Here is a 22,210-nt window from a genome sequence, read left to right on the forward strand (position 1 = left end):
GTCTGTGATTCATCAACGGACTCGTCAGAAGGTTCTTGCAGTTTAACCTTCCATTATCATTATAACCGTTGGAGCTAAACATCATGACGATAACATAATGTGACACCCGGGCTGCCTGCGTAACCAGCACTACCATTTCCCACCTTTCCATCTCCCTCACTGTGTCACTCTCATTTAAGATTATTCAATAGATTCCCATATGTGACGGTTGATCCTTTCTCTTTATAAAATAATAAACAACATGTATGTTGCGTACAATAGCATTCCATTGTGTCCACACAATTCATATTTCTATAACTTGTTAAAAATAAGATTTTGTTTAAGTCATACAATAGGCACGAGTCACACGAATATACTCACTTACTTATTCATTTCGATTTATCTTCAATTACATTTGCTGACGAATACAAAAATAAAATAAAACTTTGCTGACCTTTCAGCCTCGTCTCATTACTGACTATATATAGCAGTATCAATTGAATGTCCATTTATGCAATAATTATAATTTGTGGTTTTTCAACTTATATTTAATTTTCGACTATCGCATCTGTTCCGGCATTACTGTTGATTTCTCATGAACTTTTGAAAGACATTTAAAATCTACACTGAAATAGTAAATTATAATAAAATAATTTCTATTAAGGTCATTAGTGACTGAGATTCTAAATTAAGTATTGTGTAGACATGAAGCTATTATACTTGGTGAGCTTGTTGTGAATAAATAAAATTAAAGACTATCGTGAATGTTGCCAAAAAATGGAATAATAATGTTTTTTGTTGAGGGTCGTTCATAAGTAACGTTCATTTAAGGTATTCTTTTAATTCCATTTCAAGACTGAGTGGACAAAACTACTTTATAACTATATATTGACCCATAGCCGCGTGGAAGTTTCTTTGCTCGGTTCTTTAAGAAGGTCAAGCGGTTAAACATCAAGACATCAAAATCCACTAACACATCCAAAATCAATCAATTTAAACAACTTCCAAATTCATATGCATGCACCAACTACAATAGAAACGAGTCCAAAATTCATAAACACTTCCAACTCATTTATTCTTCTCATCATGTCTGTTTACACGACTGCATCAAGGACTTGCACCTTATTTAGACATCACGTCTTTTAGCACCGCTATACACACAAATTTGATTCATTTCATGTAGACAAACAGAAAATAATACAAGATCTGTCGACTCATTTTCATGAAGAAGTCACAATTTTAATTCAAATGAAGCTTCTTCTTTTTTATTTGAAGAAAGATCTTGAGATCTTATACAAAATGATGTATTCATGAATTAGATTAAGAGTCATTAAGAAGCCACTTCCGTAGACTTTAGGTTATCTCCATAACCTCATCATCATCATTACAGTTTTGTAGTTGTTTTGTTAAATAAAATCATGATATTGATGTATCAATGAATATTAAGCACCTAAACAGTTCTAATGGTGAAGACGAAAATTAGAATTAAGAAGAAAAGAAAATCTTTTATTTTGTGAAGCAATTAAATAATTTTGATGTGAATATAACGGAGTGTTGAGTATAATAACGTTTTTTGCAAAACACAAGGTGAGATATTCAGGAACTAATTACTTTCTGACCATCCATCAATTTACATTCATCATTCTATTTTCGACAGAATCATTTGTGCATTCAAAAAGAATGAAATTTATTAAATTATGATGACTATGCTGACTACTTATTGATGACCCGAGTGGCACAATGTGTTGAGATGGAAGTTTAGTCGTTAAAATGGAACGAACTATGCTATCAAGGTGGCATCAGAGCAGGGGAGTAAGGAGTTTCGAAAAATTGGAGAGGGTGAGCGACTTCCAAACTTCCTAGCTCTGAATACGCACCTGTATCAGGACAACTTCGCATTTTACCGGTAATACTGCGAGTTAGCAATGACCTAGTGATCGCAAGAATCTTGTTGTGTTGCTCGGGATGAACAGATTCATTTTAATTGTTGTTTTGTTGAAGTGAGTTTAAAAATTATTTATGAGCAATTTATTTTTTTTTTTTGAAAAAAGTTTGTTGTTGCATGTCTTTGGGGAATTCTGAATTATGTAATAAATTTGATTTTTTGAATTGCATTCTTGAAAGATTTATTGAACTGAATTACTTTTGATGGATTTTTGAAGCCTTTTTCAAAGTATATAAAAATTACAAGTTACAGAACAGTTGTCATCACTTTCGGTTTAGTCGTTGGATTTTAAACAATTCAGAACATCTAAAGACATAGACAATCTAGTAGAAAATCACAATATCAACCATGAAAGTTCAACTTTTGTACTTATTGACACTTTTGTCAACTTCATTTTGTTACATTTCACACAGAATTTTCGGTGGATCTGCAATTGACATTGAAGAAGCACCTTATCAAGTTGCAGTTTTCTTAAAATCATCTCCTTGGTGCGGTGGAACTTTGATTTCAAGCAAATTTGTGTTTTCAGCTGCACATTGCTTTTATAATCATGTCCAATCTCCAGATGAAATAAGTGTACGAGTTGGATCAAATACACGAAAAGATGGCGTCAGTGGAATGTTAATTAATATTATATCCATTCATAATCATCCATTATATGATGATAATACGTTTGATTATGATTTTTCATTACTAAGACTGCATGATGTGGAAAGTTTTCCTACAGTGGTAAAATTTGCAAAATTACCAAAAGCTTCAGATGTATTGAATGATGGTGATGAAGTTTTCATCAGCGGTTGGGGGAGAACTGAGTATGGAACTTATTCTGATGTGTTACTTGGTGCTACTCTTAAAATTATGAACTTTGATAAATGCGTTAAAAATTATCAAAATAATAATAATCGATAGTAACTGAAAGGATGATTTGTGCTGGAAGACATGAAGGAAAAGTTGATACTTGCGATGGTGAAATATGAAGAATTAATACTGAATATATTGTAAGTAATGATTTTATTTCAGGTGACAGTGGTGGACCATTATTCCGAATATCAGATGGCATATTATTTGGAGTGACAAGTTTTGGAATTTCTTGCGGTGAAGCTGAATTTCCAGGTGTATATGCAAAAGTTTCATCTGTTCTTGGATGGATTGACAAAGTTGTATACTCTGATGGCTCAACATTCTCAAAGAATAGAGTCAGTACTGGACGTTTCCTCCACACGACAAGGGACATACGTTCACTCCAGCCAAGTAAGTAAGAAAATAAGGCTCAACATCCGCGAAAATCAAAATAAAATTCCGCTCGCCCATTGACCTCCAAAGACGATTATTTTCAAGTAAACAGTCACAATTTACATTTTTATCGTCATTACGCACAAAAAAGTTGTTATTATTCAATAAAATAATCCCTTCCGAAAAACAGCATACATGCCATGTAACTCTTACAAATTTATTTTCATGTTTCAGCTTTTTTTTAAGCTTCAACCGTTGAGTGTTGCAAAATTTATATTTTTTTATTTTAAATGACGCTTGTATTGCTTGTTATATGCACATACGTACGTAAAAAAAGTTATTGCGAATTAAAAGACAAGATTTATGTCTCTTTAAATTAAATGACAATTTACTTATTTCCATTTCAATCTTGTTGGATTTTTTTAGCCCACAAGAATGTTTTTATATTTTTCCTTCAGTTTTTTTAGTTTAAAGTGAAATTTATGTTTTGTAGCAATTTTTTTTCTTTCTTTTTGGAGATTTAAAATGATTTAAATTATTTTTCCTTTATATCATTACAAAATCAACAAACTTAATTGCACGTATGTAAGGTACATGGAACTTTTAAGAGCTTTGAATTCATGGGAATTAATTTAATATGATATTTAACATGAAGATTGTTGTAAAATGCAAATGTTATGGTTGTATATTTTTTATTCTTAATAAGAATATTTCTTTGTCTCTGAATTTGTCACTTATCTCGTTGATCTCATCAATTTTTATTACGAAAAATTATATTAATTAAAAGGAGAATAATGTTAACAAACTCTTGCTGATGTTTGAAGATTATTTCCTTGAGAAGAATAAGTTTTATGCGTTAAACAATTAAGGTTTGAGGAACTTTTAATGGAAGTTGAAGTTGGATTGATATGATTCATGTCTGTGTTTTGAAAAGCTATGATCATAGCTCGAATTCGACTCAGGTTTTGTGTGGAAAAGTTAACTTGAGTTAACTCGACTTAAAATGAAATTCAAGTGAACTTTGAGTTCTGGCAAAAATTTAATCTAAAATTGTCATCATTAGAAGAGCAGGAATCCTCCTTCGAGATATAAATTTTACAAAACTGGCTCAATTCTGGCCGGATTTCTTCGAATTTGGCCTAAGATCAGGGTTGCACCGACCAGGGGACGCTTTTTTGACTATTTACAAGACAATTATCAGGTTTTAAGCTGTATTTAGTCTTCATTTTCCAGGAACACTTGATCCAGGCTCAGATACTCATCTGAAAATTATACATTTTGCACAAATTCGTTCATCTTTTACCTCGTTTTTTAAATTGTTTAATTTCTTTAAATTTCAGATTAGCGTCTGAGTATTGCACAAGGCTACATGTAGTAACCATTTGGAACCCACATGGAATACCAAATTCATTTGGAACCTGCATTGAGAGTCAAGTCCATTTTAACTCCATTTGGACTCAACGTCTACTTCACCTCCAGTTTTGTGTCATTGTGGGCTTAAGCCTCAAAAAACAATTTCCTTCCAACTTGCTAATTAATTCAAATTAAATAAGGCAAATTAAACAAAAATTAATTGCAATTCATATTTTTTAAAACAATAAAAGCTATTTCAATGAGATAATAAAAAGATATGAATTAAATAAATTACTTTAAATTTGTATAAAAATTCGTTAGATAATTTAAAAAACCAACAAACCACCCAGTAACTCACTTCATATATTTATATTTACATTCAACACAATTAGTTAAACGTATTATCAAGATATCTCATTGAAATAATCCGAAAAACAATGAAAACTACTTAAGATGAAATCACGCAGTGTAAATAAATGTTTATTCGTGATAATCCGCTCAATAATTTTCCCCAAAAAGAGTTTCATCGTCTTACATAACAGCGTAACATGATCCATAAAGTAAACATTTTCAGCTTAAAAATATGTGAAGAAAGATTCGCGCAATAAAATGTACGAATAATAAATTAAGTTAAAATGTAAATTGACATACGAGAGTCAGCGACTGCACAATATTAATAACAAACTGTAATATTGCATTATATGTGAGGTATGGAAGCGAAAAAAAAAAATATTTAATGTTTAAATAATTTTCATATTATAAAGTGCAACTGTCTGTATTTTAAGCAATAAAAATGTATCAGGCAAAGATTTTATTACCATCAGCAATTGCGTCAGCATCAGTAACAAGTGAGTGCAATTGCATTTCATTAAGCCAGTTTTTAGTGGTAAAAATGGCCTTTAGCAGTGGCATACAACAAGATGAAATCATGCATGAACAAAATTGTCTATGGCAATGACTTTTTCATATCAACGTCAAATCTAATTTCTTTTAATTCCTCCCTGACTTGATTGCGTTGGTGAGAAATTCTTGAGTACCACCTCAAAATTGCATCTGTTCGGCACCTTAAGCGCTGCGCTTTACAGTAAGTGAAATCGAGTGTAATTGATAGCATGCTGTTTATCTAGATGAGATTGGAACCGACATTTAACATGACTATAAAATTAGATTAGAAATAAATTGTGTTGATTTTTTTTTATATTCTTTGGTGTTTCTGGGGGTAGACAGAATGGAAGATTTAGTTAGTCAGTGACTGGCAGGAGGATATTTGAATGTGTAACGTCGATAAAACTTTTAAGAGGATTTTTGAAGACATTTTCAAGCATAAATGATTGAATTCCTGAACTTAGCAGTCTAAGGACCACAATTTTAGGTATAACTGAGCTAGAGGCATAGCCCGGGGAGAGGTTGTCTTGGTAATTGTTTATGTTGGACGCAATTGAGGGAAATTAGGACGGGGAGGGGTGAAGTTTGAATTTTAGCCCAGAAAATCCTTACCGAATGTAGAATTTAGTCCAAAAAGAAAGGAAGGAGTTGTGACATAACCTCCAATCCCCCTTCCTGTGAATACACTTCAGAACTAACCTCTGTTTGGTACATCTACCACTATATTCATTAAAAACTCTACATCCATGCTCATGAGTTGCTCTTGAGCAATCAATGAGCCATATGAACAAGTTAATTGTCTAATGAGGAAAATAAAAATCTCAGCACCAATAAAACAAATCATGATTGCCATCGACTGTCAATAAATTAATGATCACCAACCAGGAAAAAAAGTGCGCTTCATGAACGATTGAATCACAACAACAATAATTTTTATGGTAATATTCTCCTTCGTCTAATGGTGATCAATAAATTTTAAGACCGCGTAAAAACTTCAATTAATGGACAAGATATGTTCCGTCTCATGCAGACACTACAAAACCGTCATCTTCATATATTTCACAATCTAAATATTCATACACAATAAATTAAATTAATGAGCGTAATTAAATTAATCAAAATGAAACATTCATTTTATCACTCAGCCGCTGATCGGGAGTGAATGTTGTTTGCGATGGAGAGCAACTAACCAAAGCATTTAACTGGAGCAAACACTGCTGGAAGGAATAAAATTTATTGTTATGCTCGCATTATTTCACCTTATCGGTATGAAGGAAAACATACATCTTAGTTATAAAGCATATAAAGCATATTAAAGGCTTATTGCATTTGGCAATTTATAAAGTTAGAGAAACAATAATAATAAAAAATTGGAACTAACCGATAAGGAGAAGGCAATATAAATACTAAATTACACTCTATTAAAATCAGTAGCGAAAATCATCAGCGAAAAAAAAATTGAATTGAGTCAGAGACGGCTGTTAAACAACTAAACTGGAAAGTGTCAGAAACTCGTTCACCCAAAAAAAGGCAAGCAGGTATAAGCAAAAAATATTATAAACCGTGTCCGGTACGTCGATGATTTATTGTTTATAAATTGCAATCTCTTGTTGAGGCATAATGGTACTATTAGTGTAAAGCTTATTCAAGGGAATGAAAGTTTTATTGGATATGATTCTGATCAATTTTTTTATAGACTTGGGATTCGTTTGAAGTTTTTATAGACTTGATGGATGTAAGAAATGTCAGTTATAAGCTGTAAATTCTAAGTTTAGTCTGAATCATTTCAAATCAAAAGTTGTGGTCACTTAGGTTATTCAAAGGACCAAAAATGCTTGAGTGTTTGACTATGCGCAGTGTCTGAAATCATGACATTTATGTAGATTGAGCTAATTCTGTGGCTATGGATCACAATCGATCTGTACGACCAGCGAAATAAGTTTTCCATTTTTGCATCGAACTTTAATGAGAATCGAACTCATGTCCTCACATAAAATTGATACAGAGATCCGGTCAAATGCCTAACCAATCGACCACAAAGGCTGTGCTCTCGCACTGGCAAATTCCCCTATAAATAACTCAACACCCCAAATCCCAAGTCTCAATCCCCAGAAAAAATCTTTTCCAAAAGAGACCCAAGCACGTATTCATCTGTTTTTATTGCAATTTCTCTACCATTTTTCATTTGTGCACTGCATCGAATGATTGTAAATATGCTGCCGCATTATTAGACATATATTTGCGAGTAGAAAAAATTTGCTTATGTTTTATGCTAATAGCACAACATTTATCAAAATTGTACGAAAAAAATAAAGGTAGTTTACAAGAATCTGTACACAGAGCATGAAGCATGGAATTTTTGCTTATTTTTTTGTGTAATTTCTTTAGCAAAAAAATTGCGACTTGAATTTTAAACGAGAGTTTTGTTGATAAAAATCTGTGTTTTTTGCCATGAAAACGTCGAGCATTTAAAACAATTTTTTCTTAATAATAACAATAATCATTTCCCCTACTAACCTGATTTTTCTTCCCTACCTTCTTCTTAGTCTTTAGTCTTTAATATCATCAACGTTTTCGACATTAAAAACCGAGCAGCAGAACGTGATTACTAAGGCTGCCAGGTTGCTGTTTTGACGAGAAGACGGAAGGTTCCCTTGATGGCGCCAGGGGGAGGGTGAGGGGACGGGTGGTGATTTTAGAGGCCAAGCTCTCTTGATTTGAGGCTGATTTTGAACCCGAACAGCTCATTTTGATTAATAGATCGCTTTAACGGTTAGATAAAAAGTTGCCATCATGACGGGAACAGGAGCATATGTCAGAGGAGGAAAGACCAGATTTTCGGGGTCAATTCATCGATTTTGCCATAAATTCTGATTTTGACTCGTTTTTATAGCAAAAAAATGCAGTTCACCGCATTGAGCAGCTCGGGAAGAAGGCACCATCGTTATTGCCAACTGATATTTTGAGACAATATTCGATCTTCAATATTGGAATGTTTCGTCTCGACCTCACTCATTTAAATCATTATTAAAGAAGTTTATTGCTAAGATATTTTTTTTTAATTGTGTAATGATAGGCTTGCTTTACTTTATTATTTTTTTTTCGAAATATCTTTCGACCGATCTGCGATCGACATAACAAGAAATGGGTAAAAGGAGAGAGAGAAATTATTATTATATCATAAAAAAGCAATGCAAAACACACTTTTTTTTACGAAATGCTGTAATCGACATTTTGTGCTATTTAAATTTTTTTAAAATTGATATTTGAACCTTTTTTTCATGTTTTGAGAACAAGAGTTACGTAGGATTGGAAATTATGAAGATATTGAGGCAATGACTGTGGTCTTTGATCATGAAAGATATAAGCAAATTGAAATTAAAAGGTTATTGGAGCATTTTAGCGGTATGTAAAGTCTGATTCGAAAGGTGAAAGTTGAAAAGATGAAGTTTTTGACCTTAAAAATGTAAATTGATTTTAATGTTTTGAACTTCTTTTGATTTATGATTTATTGTTGATTTGGTATTAATGTTCGATTCGTTTGTCGAGGATTAAATGTGAAGTGATTTATTGGATATCGATTGTGATGTTTGTGAGGAAAATTATGTTAAGAAGTAGAGAAATGCTGGTTTCGGAACATACAGTAAGCATGCTCACATGGGGTCTTAATTGCATCCGTTTGGGATGACAAATGGAGGTGAAATTGAAGTTGGTTGAAAATCAATGCAAACTTTATTGGCTCTTTTAGATCTACTAAGGTTATTGTAAATATGAATTGGAGTGGCATGGTGGCTTCGCTCTTTATATGTACTGGAAACGTGGCCTAACTGCCCCTTTGTCAGGCAACAGACAATAATGTCATAAAAGGAGGGGTCAGATCCTCAAGTATAATCTATAGCTCTAAGTTTAAGCGGAAGATCTGATGAATCTTCATTCATTTAAACTATCATTAGTTTTGTAATGCATATAATGCGATTCTATGGAATGTCTGAACTGCTAATCTCGATGACAGAGCCCCCAAATTGCTGAAACCCTGATAAGGACACAGAATAAGAACAAAATCACCATCTTATACCAAAGAATCACTTCAAATATTTTATTAAAACACTTCAACAATCTATTTAGTCTAAACAACTTTAGCACGTGCTTTTGTCAAAAATAACAATCCAATTTACCGTTACTCAATTATAAAGGCTTTTTATTGCAAATAACTTAACATATAATCGAGTACATTTTATCCTTTTTAAGTACCCATGTCTTGATTTACACACCATTCAAATTATTATAATAGAATCAAGTAAAACAGCTTGTTTATTATCAAGATGATGAAATATATTTCACAGCAGTTGTTCCTGACTGTTCAATTCGTACTTTTATCGATAGATTCTATAATATATAATAAAAATTTACATACTAGTTGAAAATATTAATTGATTTAAAGCCTTTTCGTAGCTAGAGTCGGAATTGTAAAAATACTCAATTACAGCAGTTCCATTTATAGACATTATTTCATTTACATAAGCGAAAACTTTAAATAATAATAATAAAAACATTTTTTTATGCACATATTTTTTTTTATCCACTGTTTACTTCTGTTGCTGCTGTCATGCAAAGTTATGCAGACCCCAACAGCGGTTTTTAAGAGAAATATTGAAGAGAGCGAATGAAAAATGTGCATCGGGCAAGGTCGAATACGCGCGACTATAAAAGTTACTCTTAAAATTTATTTACATAAAAAAAAATTGTGAAAAAAGTTAAAAATCTTTGTGTGACCCAATTCCTTATGAATTATATAAATAAATAACGTACGTGCGGGTACCATAAGCACCAGCATAGTCTATTATTATATTCATTATCTTTGCTTGTGCTTTGATAATATGCTTGATGAAAGTTGTAATAAGCCTGAATATTTTTGCTTTAAAATAGCTCAGTGTTCTATGCCCGCGATTAGATATTGTGGTGTTATTACAATTTACTATGACAGCACAATGAGACGATATTGAATGTAATTGCCTTTCTCGCTTCTCATTTTTTTATTTTTATTTTCTCTATCGTGTACTTTTAACTAAGTTAAGTTTATTATTTATTTTCATATATGTTGTTAGATTAACTTTAAGCTGTTTATTATCATCTTATTGCTTTCATGATTTTTGCTGATTTTTTTAACAACGTCCTTAGTGTTGTTTTTATAGATTTCTATCGGGAATTATTAGGTTTGGTTTACATAGTAGTAAGGTAAATTATATCCAAATCAACTTAAAGTTGTTAACAATTCTGAGCCGCACTAAAGCGGTGAACCGCATTTTTAACAGCAAAAATGGGTCAAATTTCACTGTCACGGTGCTGTCAGGGCAATTTTGCATCTCATCTGAAACATAGCCAGACAGCTTGGTACTAGCCCCACAATCGACACTCACAAATAGCAGCCAACTGTCTCCTAACCTCAAAAAAGATCCTGACAAAATCATCTTAAGACCAAAAAATTCCTTTCTTTTTTTTCACAACATCATCTGTTAAGACCCAGATTGAAAATGATTGAAAATTATTATTTCAAGAATAAAGCAGCTCATTTCTAAATTGAAACAAGTAATTTATGAGGTAATTATGATCAAGAGAGAAAGGTCAAGGGGAGGCAATTGATTGATTGTTTAAAGTAAGAGATAATTTCTGTATTGAAAGCTGAAGCAGTGACCCTCTGAGTAGTTTTAGAAGTGCAGATTACTAAATGGATGGCTTAAGTCAGAGTTTGAGACTTTGTTGCTGAGTTTTTGTTAAGACACTGCAAAATCAGGCTTGGTTTGTGTTTTAAAACAATATTACTAGAATATCCGTAATAGATGATTTGTAATTCAGCTGTGTGACTTGAACAAACCCCAAAATTCTCAATTCATACATGCTTCTCATCTTGACGATCCCAAAAACATGTTGTTGAGTCAAAATAGATCTCATTTTGAGGATCATCATCACTAATTGCGAAAAAATTTAATAAAAATTCTTGGAACCTCCTCAAAAGTTCACACTTCTAAAAGCAACAGAATTTCATAATAATAGTAATAATAATCATAACATAATAGATATAGATATTCACAGAACTAAGAACTCCAACGGTAAATACAAAAATAAAGAGTTGATTTAAATAGAATGAAATTGCATGTTTTACCATTCATTCTTCTTAATTCAATTGAAATTTATTTTTTTTATGACTTCACGATGCGATGCCAAAAATAGAACAATTTTTTTTTTATTGAATAAGAGAACACGTCGCGTTGCCTTTTTTTCTCCCCATTGTATTCCCATTCTTGACTCACATATATTTAAACTTTTTGGTAGATCGATGAATCGATTGATTGATTTCAATTGGCAATAGTGAGAATAAGAATGTGTAACAGCAATAATAATAATAATAATAATAATGATTATATTATAATAACCAGTACATACGTAATGGTAGTACAAGAATCATGAATATGTAAGCTGCTTGAGAATTCATATCATGAAATACATATATAAAAAAATGAAGGAAATGAAACAAGATAAACGAGTTCGCCCAAATGATCGATCTTTTTATTTCATGAAACTTGTTAATTATTATTGCACCATATATATTGTGTTATGGCAAATATAACAACGTATGGACATACATATGTCAATAAAATGAGTTTAAATTTCATCGAATTATTTTTTATTTCGGAGGCGCATCGTCTGGACGCTTTGATTCAACAACAATTGATTACTGTAATTAATTAATTATGAGGCTGGATAGTTATGACTGAAATTATGGGTGTTTACTGAGAATGTTCTAATGATTAATGATTGTGCTCTATATAACTAATGAAAATGAGAGTTATTGGATTTGATCTTTACAGATTGGAGTGTGCCGACTAGCTAGAGCTATAAACTGCTTGCTTCTTGTCATAAAGGTAGAATTATGTCGTAAAAAAATAGATTTATGGCTTTAGATTAAGCGTAAAGTGTCAAATTATAGCTTATAGGAAGATAAAATTAAGGAGCCGGTCTATTGTCGCGAATGTCTGTGCTATGACTTGATGTGGTGTGGATATCTTTGTGTCCTATCAAAGTTGTTTGGATCCTGACTAATTTTAGGATTCTAGAGAAAAAGGACACTCCTCAAAACTATTTGGGAGTGGGAATCGAATCCACGCCCTGTTAATTAGTTGCCAAGTGCTCTTAATTAGCTCTTATCTCATCATTCTCTATACAATCTTCATTACAGCTCGATTACTACGATAAGTATGAGAATACTCAAAATTTCCAATTTAATTCCTCATAATTCTCACAAAAATTCACATAAACCCACAGAACAAACTGCATCCTTCAACTACATCCTCCTCAAAAACATCCTATCAACATCCAGTTCACAAAATAAGCCCTAAAGCAGTCAAAAAGAAGAAGAAACAAGTCATTTCGTAAAAGGAAAAAAATACGTATAAAAATCGGTGTCAATGAAGAGTACGAAGAACTGTATCAATGACATTCGACATTCAGTCAATATCGTGAATCTGGACTTATAGAGTAGAACTGAAATAATAAAAAAAATCTTTAACTTATGACTGGAAAGGAGGTAAAAAAAATATATAAAACAAGAATGAACGTGGGATAAAATAAAAATGGATAAACATTGTTGTTGTTACACATATTTTTTTGCTGCTCCAACTCTAGGATGATAAATTGGCAGCTGCCCATAAATTCATATATGCCATACATTTACCCTGTGATAAATACGATATGAAATGAGCAAAAAAAAAAGCAAAAGTAAAAATAGAATTCATACAATCGCTCTCAACATGTCACAAAAATGCCTATTTCCATTTATTGGCATTATATTGCGTTTTATAACGCATTGACTGTCAATTGTAATTTCCATTAAGTGCCAACAATAAGCATTGCCAGCATGCCACTTATGATAGTTTAATGGAATCATCGATTTTCTTCTTTTTATTAAGCTTTACTCTATGCTTGCTTGTTGTTTCGCTGTATGCGTATTAAAATTAAATCTTTTAATGTTTCCAATATGAATTTATTTATATCTTTTTCAGATATATTTAAGCAGTAATATATGTACATAGGTTCTACGCAGGGGTTCGCAAATTTGTTAATAAAATCAACAATTGTTGATTAACTTAGAAAATAAATTAGAGCATGCATAATGTTTTCAAATGGCAAATGCTAGTTGATTGATGATTCCCGAACAGCATAAGTTGGCTAATCTATGCAAAATGAGGTTTTGGGCCAGTGTGACTTTATCAAAATCACACCGACCCGTTGTCAGATTTTGGATCGATTAACACACTTTTGGTATTCGGGATTATGAAATAAGATGAATTTTAGCCATTGTTGACTAATGGACTTTATTTTGATGGAAGATGAATATGAATTTGATTTTAAGCTAAAGCTACTTCTTATTAATGATTGTGTTAAGTTAATGAATTATTTACAAGTATATGGAGTTACTTAAAGGTTAATGAGTAGTACATGCTATAAATATATCAAAATTTTGATGATTTTGAACACCATCATCAGGAATTTCAACCATAAAATCATATTTTTTATAAATTTTTTACAAATACGGCAAATCAGACATTTCAGTCTGATATGATTATTATGAACAACGTTGAATCCAGGAATTGACCTAGAAATTATGTCAAGAAGTTCAATCGATAGGATATCGGGTGAAATGTAGACGAACCTGCCAGTACAATCAGAGGCAGTTCTCTTAATCATTCGATAGAATAAATAAATTAATTTTTAATTTAATTCTCAATATTAATATCTAATTAGTTCATGCTCTGTAAGTAGATGTCGGCTTTCATGCCAGTTTGTAGCTACTTTCCTGTTGTACATGCATTTTATTTCTTTTTTAATTAGGTTATTTACAATTTCAAAATTCTTGGATCTAAATATTTACAATTAATATCCAAGAATTCAAAAACAAAATTTCAAAGCACAACGATGACTCGAAGTTTTGGACCTAATAGCACAAATTAGTTAATCTATTAAAAATATGGGCCCATATCGGCATGACTTTGGTATGGGGCCGGATTCGGTTGAAATCCGGCTTTACGAAAGAGTCTCTTCGGCCTAGTACTGAGTTTTGAATCGCTAACCAATTTGTGCTATTTGAGATCGACCTATGCCCATGAATTCGAGAAGACTGTTCAACTGTTCACAGCCATATTTTCCATCCCCTTCATTACATACGTCCACTCTCCTTTACCTCCTTTAGCTTCTTTCGTCATTTAATAAACATTCAGATATCCATTCAATTTCGTATTATCCCTACTGAATGTCAACTCTTGTTGGAGTCAGACATTGAGCATTAAGTGAGCAGATGGCTAGAAAATTGGAATTTTTTTTCTCTTTTAATACTTGTTCTTGCATCCTTTTAAAAGAAAAAGTTCACATCATTGCTGAGATAAAAAAGTCTTGCATTTTATTGCTTATTTGCAATAGAGAGTATGTATCAATGATATTGTTGCAAGTTAATGAAATGGAACTAAATAAATAGCTTCGAAGAATCTATCCGGCCTAAAAGACAGTGTGTGTGTGGACACAATGGATGAGGCAACGAGTCAAGTCTTATGCGAGGATAATAATTACATTATTATTGGTACTATCATTGAGGCAGTTAAAAAAGTTGTGAAGGTGAAACAATGAAGACATTCCAGGCATGCAGCTTGTTTTCTTTCTACATTTTATTCCTTTTTTACTCAACTCTTCAGTGTGTCTATTAATGTGTATTGCAATTGCCATTGTTGTTGTTGCAGTTGACTTTTCACTCTCATCATTTGCAATGCGAAAAGAGCATTCATCGATGGCCTCGAATGTGACTGACTGCACTCCATGCTTTGTGAGCTTTTTTATGCAGTTTTTTTGAGTGAGGAGAAAAAGACTTTCGATTTTTTTTATGCTTAACATATTCGAATATTTTTTCTCCTTTCTTCTTTTTGTACTTACATGCTATGGAATGAGAAAAATCGAGAAATTCCAAAAAAAAAAGGTCAAAACATGAAATGTTTTATGCATTAACAGTAACATGTGAGAGAGAATTTATTTTATTTATTTTGGGATAGTAAATTGCTTACATCAGATTGAAATGAACTATGTGGTTTGGTGTGGTTTTTGTAAACTTTTTTCGTCAGACAACTTTTTGCAAGAGTCGAATTGGATGTTTTGTAAGGTTTTTAAAGGTCTGATTGTGAACTAGATCGAGGGGAAATTCTTTGAGACTTTTTGAGAAAATTAAACCTGTATTTGGATTCTTAAAAACTACCGCATAGTTCGGGATCAATTAAAATGCCAGATTCTTGGATATTATTGCATATCTGAAACATACCTCAAAGGCACACTGCGAAGAAATGGAGGAAAATCCAGCCTCGAACCGGTTTGACTATAGCATGGACCCAGATTCGTCGAAATCTAGCTTCAAGTCAGATTCACTACTGCTTGGTCCAGACTCTTTGCGTTTTCTACGCCAGATAACCTAGACTTCCGAACAATCTCTAAATCCTGGATTCAAAAAGTCACTTAAATGAAGATTGATAATATCAACAGCAAACAGTCACATCGATCATATCCAACAATCTTTTACTTGTCTTTTACATCAAGTTTATACACCCCTGTATCTCATACCTCTCATTCCACAATTTATATGTACATAAAATTTCACAATTGTCTTGCGAATATTTTTCATATTTTCTTATAAAATCAATCAACAGGCATTGGTATGCAAAAAGGAGGTTCTTGTCATTCTTGGCAAACAGTTTTTTGATTAATTATTTACATTAATTTTGACATGTAGAGAATTACAAGCATGTACGCATTGCTTGGGCTTGTTAAAAGTCTTGATATTTACAGCTTGTAGGTTAAATCAAGCGTGACGCAATCATGAATTAAATAATTGTACTCGAATCATTATTTAAATTGCCCAGATTATGCGAATTCATTTCCATTATTGTTGCTATTATGATTCTTATATAGTCAGTTTCAGACACGATAATCTGAATTTGCAATTCCTTTGTTATTAATTTTATTATTTCATCTCTATCCTTTAGTCTATAATTAAGTGAACTAATAAATTGGAGTTTTAAGCTACAATTCTGTCAATTATATGATTTATTGAAGTCGAAAAGGAAATTCATTAATTAATTATATTTTTTCTTGCTTCTTTTTTTCTATTATTTGACTTGATTGGCAAATTATGGAAAACTCTTTGATCAGATTAATGCAAAAATTATTGGTTTTTAATACGAAAAAGTAAGCAGATCTAATAATTAATTTAATTTTACTAAGCCAATTTAAAATGATGAGAATTTAAATTTAATTTAGTTTTTGGGATATTAATAAATAAATCCGTGCGAAAAATGACTTGTTCGGACCTATTTTATTCAGGAGAGTGTCCATAGATTTGTGAGGCTCTTTGATTATCCAAAACAAAATTAGAATGAATTCTAAAATGTTCCTAATATGAGAATAATAAGTAGCTAGATCATTAAACCTTTAAAAATTATTAGGTGTGTTTCCTTCGCTACCATTTAAGTAATGAGTGTCTTTATTTATTTTCTGTGAGAAAAAGATTTTATTTATTCTTCAAATTACATCCCCAGAAAGCCAATGACCCTCTGTAATACTTGAAAATATTAAAATAAATTGTTGATACTTAATATATAATAACGTCAGAAAAGTGTCATCATCATTTCCAGATTTTTTTAAGAACTTCATTATGGTGCAAAGAATTGCTGGGTTCAAAATACTGCCCGGGAAAGCACACGGTGGAGGAATGGTCAAAGATCCGGTGTCAACCCACAGTAATTCTGTCTTGGGGTTAGACTTTGAGCAATCCAGCCTCAGTTCAGACTCATGGAGACCATTTTTTATACTTTTCTAATAATTCCAGTTGATGTAGAACTATTTTTGAAATCCAACAATTTTGAGGTTATGAAATAGAGTCGAGTCTAGAAAGGCAGCTTTTAGGACTAATCATTCACTCAAAGAATTTATTTAACAAATTTATAATTGCTCAAACAATATTACATCATTTAGCACAATTGTACCACTCATGTACTTTACAATCCACTTAATCCTGTTTTTTTCTTAGCCTCAAAATCATTCATACATTTACATAAACATACAATCATGTGGATTAAGGAATTTTAAATTGAATTGCAATTAATTTGCATTATGACAGAATTAACTTGAGCAATTTGACAATTGACAGTATTAATCGTGCTTATTTTGAGGTCACATGCTGTATTTATTGATTGTTTAATAATAAGTCTAAATTGACAATATGTGCCATTCTTTTGTAATTGGAATAAAATTGTATTTCCATATCGAGTTTAGCTTGTTTGATCAACTTGACTTCCGAAAAGTGGCTTTTAATGATTTATGAAATTTTCAAATCTCCTCGGGAAAAATCGGTAAATTTCACCAACATAATCACGTTAAGTTCCCAAACCTATCAATTCAATTCAATTATGATAAACGCAATATGCTTAATCCTACTTATAGACTTTCCACATTAGCATTATTGTAAATATGAAAGTTTTCGTCACAATCAATTTATTTTTATCAATTTTTTACGGAATTATCCATGAAAAGTTGCACACAGGCTATAATTTTAATAATTTTCCATTTTATTTATCAATTAATCAGCTTAACTGACATGAAAAAATCAAATAATAAAAAGCCTTCCATTCTTTGTATGCTGAATGGATGTAAAACAAGACTTCTTACTTATTATTTTTGTATCTACAACTTTTTATTATAAAAAATTAATTTAAATTGAGTATAAAATAAAATATTGAAAAGAAAAATTTCTAAACAACTTTTTCACACATGCACAATTGTAATGGCATGCAGCATATTGAATATGTATTTTTGTATGGAATTGTTGTTAATTGAAAGAAAGAAATTGAAAAATTGCTTTTGTGCTAATAATTTATCAATTTGTCGGTGTTTTCAATGTGGAAAATGTGTGGAAATTGCAAAGAAATTAGAGTTGGACAGTTGAAATAGATTGAAGTGTCCAAGGCGCATTTTATCTGTGTATTGAGTTGTTAAGCAAGTTATGAAGAGTGAATTGTAAATTTATCGCATTTTAAGGGTCTATTCAACGCTGAGGGAAGCTTTTGTGCAAAAAAACCCTTTGCAAATTATAGAATTTTATCCAAAAAGAATGAAGAGACCCTATTTACGCTTCTGGACATTATGTAGCGATCTATATTAAGACAAATGCTCAAGGATTAGTTTAAAATCACGAAAATCAAAAGGTTGACTGAGACAAACAATATTTTAGCATATATATAGCATCTAAGTGAGTCCAAACACTTTTTGAACCCAAATTGCACTGATTTTGTCCATCAACTTTTATCCAAATTTGACTCTTTTTTCCAGTCTCCGACAACTAATCCAGTTCTATTCAACAAAGTGTATTCAATAAAACTATCGATTCAGACAGACATAACCAGCTCATATCCACACCAAACACTTCACAAAACTCGTTTTCTAAAGCCCCGATCAATTCAACTCAAAAAAACACTTTCAAGAATGCGTGAAAAAATAATTTAAAATCGAAACAAAAAACTAGACAATCTCATATGGTTCATATACTCGACTTAAATCATGAATAGAAGAAATGAGGTACAATTTATCACACATGCTTGAAACTTCCTCATAGACGGGGCACATCCATAACAACTTTCATTTCCACACCCGACACAAGAAATGCAAAAAAAAATAAAAAAAAAAATCAATCGAGTTTGTGAAGAATATTGAAATTTAATTTCCGTACTTAATTATGATGAGTCTTTAGCATGTGTGTTGAGAGAATAAAGCAGAGAAGATTTAATCATATAGTGTTGAATGAAAAGTGAAAGAGTTTTGGCCTCTAAAATTTAATTATAAAATTCACACTGTGTATCGAATAAAATAAAGTCTTTTGTTCATTAAGAAATTGTAAAAAAATTGGCACAAGCAGAAGTGAATCTAGTTGAAACTGTTAATGAAGTGAATCTCATCGATTTGTGTTTATGTCTCAATTTTCGCAGTCGACCCATCACCAAGTCACCGAAGAGGATTAAAAACAATGAAATTGATTGACACCAAAAAAAAAAGATTCGCGAGTCTTTAAACAGCTGCGAGCGAGTGGAAATTACACAACAATGTTTAGGCTCTGTTGAGTACGGTCTTTGTAGCGAGAAAATGAGAATAATAGCCTGCAAGAAGAAGGCAAGATCATCAACAATAGTGAAGACATGAATACTTTTTTTTAAAAAGCTGCAAAAAAATAAAGTTTCATGCACTAAATTGTGTCTTTATCTTATTATTCATTTTAACAAATTATTTAATAGCTGTTTTCAGTTTCTCACACAATAGAGTGAAACAAAATAATATTTATTCAAGTTTTTGCGGATGTGATTTTTGGTAGTGAAAAGCGCATTGATGGATGAATATGGTAAAGTTGTCAATATTGACCTCGGAAGTGCGATTATTTAACTCATTTCTTATTTTCTATGATTTTTAAAATATAACAGTCAAATTGTTTTTTAAAATTAACTCAAAATAAGTTTGAACTTCTAAATGACCAAATCCACGTCTTTTTTAAAGAAAAATCTTAAAAATCATAAATTAAAGCAGTTGGTAATGGTTTTAAGCTACTAAACCAATCAATAAATCAGTAAATCATCCAGGCGGAACTAAAGCTTCAAAGCCAAGACCTCTGCGATATGTGCTCATTGAAATCTATCGCCCTAGTCAGCTACAAGACCAAAGTGAAGTAATAACTGTAATTTTCTTCAAAATTGGTTCTTCGAATCAGAAATTCAATAACACTAAACACCTAATAGTATAGAAGCATAAGCCTGCATCATTAGTAAGCTGCAATTGCATTATTAATAAATAAATTTATGATCGCTGATCTTTCTCATTCGAAAGAGCCACTTTTAAATAGAAATTAGTGTGAGAAAAAGGGATAAATACTTTCTATTTTATTGAGCATCATTAATAATTTTAATAATTGATGCTTCTTCTTTTGATATTCTCAATAAGATGTGTGTATATGAAAGGTTGTAATAAAAGTTTTAAGAGCTTTATGGTCTTATTGAGTAGATTTTAAGCAGGTTGAATATTTTTATGATTCATGGTAGAAAGTGAGTCTTGAGTTAATTATTTGTGAAAATTATTAAAATTTGAATTTCTAGAGAAATTATTGAGGATGAATCTGAAGAATTGTGGGTGCTGAGGGGAGGACATCCTAAGTGACAAGTGACAAAGTGTAGCAGAAGAGTCCAAAATGTGCCAAAGTGAGTCATACATTGACATAGCTGTTATTAAGTGCAATATTCAAGTCCAGCGATTTAAGTCGACTTGATTTCACTCCAGTTAGCTAAAAACCGGTTAAAATTAGCATGAGAATATTTCTGCTGGCTCTTGTGAAGTATAACATTTCATAGAAATTTCAATCGGTTCTTAGAAAACTGTGGCGTAATCAATTTGGCTTCAACCTGTATTCTAGACCTTTCATACCTTCTAATTCCTCATAATCACATCATAACTCATCTATGCACTCAATAACCTTCAACTGTACCTTCTTCTCCTAACAATGTGCAGAAATGCATCTCAAAGATGCTTCATTAATATAAATTTCTTATCTTTTACAACACATAATTTTCACAGAATGGTAAAAAAGTAACTGCAAAATATTAATAAATTCATTGCACCGCTCATTATGCTAACTAACAACAATAACACGAAATGTAAAAAAGTAAAGAAGAAATAAAAATTACAAATTAATTTAATAAATTTTATTCGTATTCATTCTAAATCAGTGTTGAAGCGTGATAGTTCAGACTGTAAGTGATTGAAGGAAAAATAGTAGAAACTCTCACACTTTTAGAGCCATTGAGAGCAACATCATCATCAAGATTCAAGAATGAATGGAGGTGAATTGCAAAAAAAAAGAAGGTTGAAGTTCTTATGAGAATAAAATTGATGGCTAAATACAATGTAATTGGAATATCGCATTGCATAATGCGAATTAAGATGCGAGTTAGATGGAGAATTGAGAACAAGATGATGTAGAATGAAGTTTTTAGTTTTATATTTCAATTTAAGAATGGAAAAGATTTAATGGATTATTAGAAGCTATTGGAATTAAATTTCATTTTCGTGATTTTTTAAATGGATTTTTGAAGAATATGTTATGAAGCTTTTATACAAAGTTGCAATGCTGATGAAGTCATGAAGTCAGAACAAAATGAAATCTGGAATTTATCAAGGAATGGAGACTAGCCCGAGAAACACAATGTGACGAACCACATTTTAAAAGTGAAAATGGTTCGATCAGCCATCACAGTGCCAGCAAGGCTACTTCACGTCTTACTGTTAATATGTTGATTTAGCAAACACATCGTGCTACTTCTTGGGTATTTCATGGCAAGCGAAGATCTTATAGGTTCAGAAAATTAAGGAACGCAGTCTGTTTCAATCGGGATAAATTCGAATCCCACTCGATCACTTTATCAGCCGCATATATCGATTTCTTCAGAAATATTTCCTAACCAGATCTTAAAGTCGACTAACATTTTAAATAAATTCAAGGCGACTTTTCCATACAAAATCAAATTCAACTTCGAATTCTGGTTCTAACTAGTTAAATACTAATTAATGTCCAGTTAATGACGAGTTCTGACGTATTTTTGACGACTTCATTTTAATTTGAAATTCATAACGAATCATCGAAACATTTATGACTATTTCAAGTTCTGATTCTGCACTTGAATATACAAATTCTTCAAT

General features: G+C 31.6%; 2 protein-coding genes across 3 annotated transcripts in view; one reads left to right on the forward strand and one right to left on the reverse strand.

The window, feature by feature from the left end:
• The window catches only part of chas (chascon), a 219,825-nt gene that overhangs the window by 42,003 nt on the left and 155,612 nt on the right, over positions 1-22,210 (reverse strand). The gene's annotated exons all lie outside the window — the stretch shown is intronic.
• On the forward strand, positions 2,273-3,183 carry LOC139086657 (trypsin-3-like). Its single transcript, XM_070635221.1, is given in 3 exon segments — positions 2,273-2,821; positions 2,824-2,890; positions 2,945-3,183. Coding segments are annotated over 3 exon segments (855 nt in total).

The sequence above is a fragment of the Chironomus tepperi genome, unplaced genomic scaffold, assembly GCF_022539635.2.
Source record: "Chironomus tepperi strain 1889 unplaced genomic scaffold, CSIRO-AGI_Ctep_v1 contig_87, whole genome shotgun sequence".
Lineage (NCBI taxonomy): Eukaryota > Metazoa > Arthropoda > Insecta > Diptera > Chironomidae > Chironomus > Chironomus tepperi.